The 4,289-nt window shown below is 29.1% G+C and overlaps 1 protein-coding gene across 1 annotated transcript; it reads right to left on the bottom strand.

Annotated features, from left to right (window-relative positions):
* Positions 1–327: 327 nt before the first annotated feature.
* LOC106755654 (albumin-1-like) lies at positions 328–1,079 on the bottom strand. The gene is made up of 2 exons (XM_014637841.2): positions 974–1,079; positions 328–866 (listed from the first exon to the last, which is right to left on the bottom strand). Exons 1-2 carry the CDS (start codon positions 1,023–1,025, stop codon positions 535–537), a joined length of 384 nt encoding a protein of 127 aa, XP_014493327.1. The 5' UTR covers positions 1,026–1,079; the 3' UTR covers positions 328–534.
* Positions 1,080–4,289: the final 3,210 nt, after the last annotated feature.

Below are 4,289 nucleotides of genomic sequence, written 5' to 3'. Positions count from 1 at the left end.
TTTGCATTTTTTTTTTTTTGCAATTTAATTTGAATTTTTTTCATTTAAAAACTTATAAAATAATTTTTTTTTGTTTTAAATATTGGTGGGTTGAAAACGGATATCCAGTAGGTATTCACGTGAAATTTTTTAAGGCGGATATCCGACAAGTAGCAGGACGGGTAAGCGGATATAATTATATCTAGCGGATCGGGTTACGGGTAGACACTATCCGTATCCGACCCGAACCGTTGACGTCTCCTAATGTGAATGGAGCATAATATATAGAAATTTAATGAGAATCTTGATAATGATCTAATATCAAGTATGATTGACGAAAACCAGATATGCAAAGATCATTCACTTCGGTGAAAATGACTACACTGATAAGAGTTTCATAGCTCAGTGCATCTTCACATATTGCAAAAACTTGATTTAAAGCAGAAAAAGTCCAGTTTTATTTATAGCAGTAGAGGCATCATAAGCCTTTATTTAATAAAGTAGTAGAAGATGCATCATGCATGCATGACCACTTTTTTCACAGGCATACACGTATTACTTGGTGATTGCTGCAGGCATGGCCAAGAAACCTTTAAGAGCTTCAGAATCAGAGTCAAAGCACCAACCATAATCGATGTTGTTATTGGGATAACGAGCACAGAAGTTGCCACTTCCTTTCATCATGCATTCATCGTCAGATCGACATAAGTTCGGATGTCCGTCTATCATCTTCGCCATAAATGAAGGTCTAGGTGCTTCAATGCAGACACCAAAAACTATTCCCGAAGGGAAACAGACACAATCAGTTCCGCACGATTTATTCGCAAACATTGAACAATAACCTCCTGAACACTGTGCTGCTTCTATCTTCTTCATCGGAAACAATGCTAAGAATCATGTTTCAAAGTCAGAACAAATGAATAATTTTGTGTAGTTCTGAAAGAAATAAACAGAAATGATGAAAAAATATGAAGAAGAATAGAATGCTACGTACTGGAAGTGGCAAGCAAGAAGAGAGCCAAAGGAGCAAGCCTAGCATAAGCCATTCTTTAGTTTTGCAGATTTTTTCTTATGAGTTTTGTGATGTGTTATAGTTTCTTCGATGCATGTTGCAATTTATAGGCATTACAGTGTTCTCTTGGATAAGATTTATCACGATTAAAATATTGATTGTGCGACACTCGAGCTGCATGCAAAGCTTTGTCTTACATCAGTCCTTCTAGTCAAATTTATTTGAAATTTCGAAAGGATTAGTAACACTAAAATTGTGTCAAACACTGTAAGCAACTAAAATGCTACATCATAAAATATGTTTAAAATGTTAATTAAATAAATTTAACAAAATTTTGTTAGAAGAATTAAATTCACACATTTTTAAAGTATAAAATCTAAATTGGATCAAAGTTTTGAAAAAAAAAACTAATTTCAATTTTCACTTAAAATTAAGAAATAAAAATATATTTAATCTTAAATAAAAATATAAAGATACAAAAATCCATTGTTAAAAAGTAAACAAATTATGACTATTAGATCAATCGTTGCTAGAAAAGATAAAAAGTAAAAAAATTGGGAAACAAATATGACTTTTTACAATCGTCGCTAGATATTAATTTTTTTTTTTTAAATGTTGAATTTGAAATATACATAGACCACAATTCTGCAAAAATATTTTACAAACAATCACATTTGCTACTTCATACAAATAAAATTATACAAAATTATTAAATTTATAACAACAATTAATTAATCTTCGGAGCAAAGATTGATAAAAATATAAAATTTAATAAACTAATATACTCTAACTTCTGAACTACTTTATATTTATATTCTAAGTTCAATAAGCTAATACATTTTTAAAGTAATATTTGCAAAGTGAATTGAAATTAAAATTAGACTATGAATAATAAATTATTTTATACATGTAATAGTGGGTCATAAATATTACTTGATCCTATTCTCTTTTAGAACCAGCTTTCACAAATTGCATGATATAATAATTACATTCATAATTTTTACTTTGTTTAATACACTTTGCATTTGACATGAATTTAAAATGGTGATACAATATCTTTACAAACAAATATGTATCAAAAGACCAATACAAATGCATGAATCAGAATTTAGTGAAATATATAAAACGTAGACTATAAGTTTATGTATTAATAAACTAATAAAAAGAGATTAATATTTTAAAACTATTCCCCTCAACAATTCAAAATTCACTAGAATTACTCTCNGTACAACCTCCAACAAATTTAAATAAAGTTTAAGTTGTTTAAAATTAAAGAAGTATTAAACAAATCAATATATTAAATTTCAAACGAGAAACTAATGATCACTTAATATTTGTTCAAGGTTAACACCTGGACTCAATCTCAACATGCTTAACGAAACAAATATTTCTAATTAGTAAATTAGTGTTGGACGAAGGGTTTGAATAAAGTTTTCAACTTTTTGTAAATCAGTGTTGGATGTTCTGTAATAGATGTTATCACTCGAGTTTCTAAAATAGCAAATGATTATAAAGCAGTTTAACCACTGTGGGTGTATAACTAGCGAATTGATTAGACGAGTATAATCACTCTTGATATTACTAGTCTATTTGACTAGACGATTAACCTTACAAGTTTTTACTTTATTTCTAAAATCAAACATAGAGGTGTTTTGAAAGATTACAAGAACAAAATGTTTAACTCTCTTTGAGAGGATTTGAAATAAATATAATGATATTTCTAAAACTTGTAAAAGAACTTTTCTTTTCAAAGACAAATCTTAAGAGAAAGANCTTAGAGAGAAGCAGCATGAACGTATTACAATAATATAATTCTTGTTGTTATTCTCTTCATACAGTCTTCTTTATATAGAAATTTTCAGAAAAGATTTGTGACGTTCTTCTAGAGGTGTATCTTCTAAGGTAGAGTCAGTAACTATGTTGTGTCTTGGCAGAACACCTATACTATGTGTATGGAAAGGATAGACAAAAAGCATGTATGAAACATTCCTTGAATATCTTCCTATCTTTTAATGTTGTTTTGATTATGAGCAGACTTTTTAATAAAGGAGAAAATCTACATATAGAAAAAGAAAACACAACGCAATAGACAAAAAAATACTAGAAAATATATGCTTTAAAGTATTAGACGATCCTTAGCGTTTAGGCAAGATTCGAGTATGATACCTAGTCTAGTCTATCTGAGTAACATATCTCAGTTAGGAAAAACAAGTTTTAGTGTTGTTTAAACTTTCGTTAGATGTTATTCATTTTAAACACTATGTTATAATTCCTGATAGTATTTAACGCTTATCTTAGAAGGTCAAACACGCATTAGGTGCTATTCTAATTAGACGCTTTTATATCGTTTAAGATACTTAAAGTGTGGCGTTTAGTGCTTTTTATAATTTATTTTAGACGATTAAATGTTATTTCGTTTAAACGTTCTCTTAAACCTTAAAATAAGGTTTGCCAACACAATCTAGTTTTAAAAAAACCATTAATAAAAGCTACTAATATTTAACTTCATATTTATTTAATTTAATAGTAACACATTTTACTAAAAATGAATAAAGAAACTAAATAAAAATTAAAATATAAAATTATAACAACGCACGAACAATATAAAAGTAGGATGCAATGTGAGGCTTGGAATATTAGCTGGCAGCGTGGAGCGACAAACAGGGGCAGCCAAATACAAAAGTACAAAAAAAATCTATTATAGATCCAAGACTATTACGTGATACTTAAAAAGGAAAGGTCCCAGGTACATAAATTATGCCTCAAAACCTCAATATCCCATTTTCCCCCATCACCAATTCTTTTACTCGATCAGAACCAATCAAACCCACAATTTTTTGCAACCCTGAATCTAATAATTGTTTCTCCTTAGTCGAACTTAGGAAGTTAATAGATATGGTTAATATACAACATCTAATGAAATCAACCTCAAACTCAACTTCTAGTTTTATATTTCTAAACTTTTCAATAAGTTCCAATTCTTGAATCATCATGTGAGACTGGATGACAAAGTAGTTCAAAATGATAATCTTTCAAGATCTCAATGCACCCTCTAAGTCTCATGTTAAATTCTTTTTGATCAAACAAATACTTCAAACTTTTATAATCGTTGAACACCAGAAATTGTGCACCACAAACATAGTGCCTCCAAATCATAAGTAAGATAATTCTTCTAATGATTCTTTGGTTGCCTTGAAGCATAAGTCACTACTTTCTTTTCTTGCATAAGTACACAATCCAAAAACTAATTAGAAGCATCACAATAAATATGAAAAGATTTTCTTGTGTCAATGATCAC

Source organism: Vigna radiata, chromosome 2, assembly GCF_000741045.1.
Source record: "Vigna radiata var. radiata cultivar VC1973A chromosome 2, Vradiata_ver6, whole genome shotgun sequence".
NCBI classification, from domain to species: Eukaryota; Viridiplantae; Streptophyta; class Magnoliopsida; order Fabales; family Fabaceae; genus Vigna; species Vigna radiata.
The sequence above is the reverse complement of the archived record's forward strand: the minus strand, read 5'-3'. Positions and strand labels throughout refer to the sequence as shown.

Bases quoted from the DNA above. Each gene is read 5' to 3' on its own strand.
- LOC106755654 (XM_014637841.2), bottom strand. From the start codon at position 1,025: ATGGCTTATGCTAGGCTTGCTCCTTTGGCTCTCTTCTTGCTTGCCACT. The intron at 867-973 runs GTACGTAGCATT...CATGATTCTTAG, and splicing joins CTTCTTGCTTGCCACTTCCA to CATTGTTTCCGATGAAGAAG.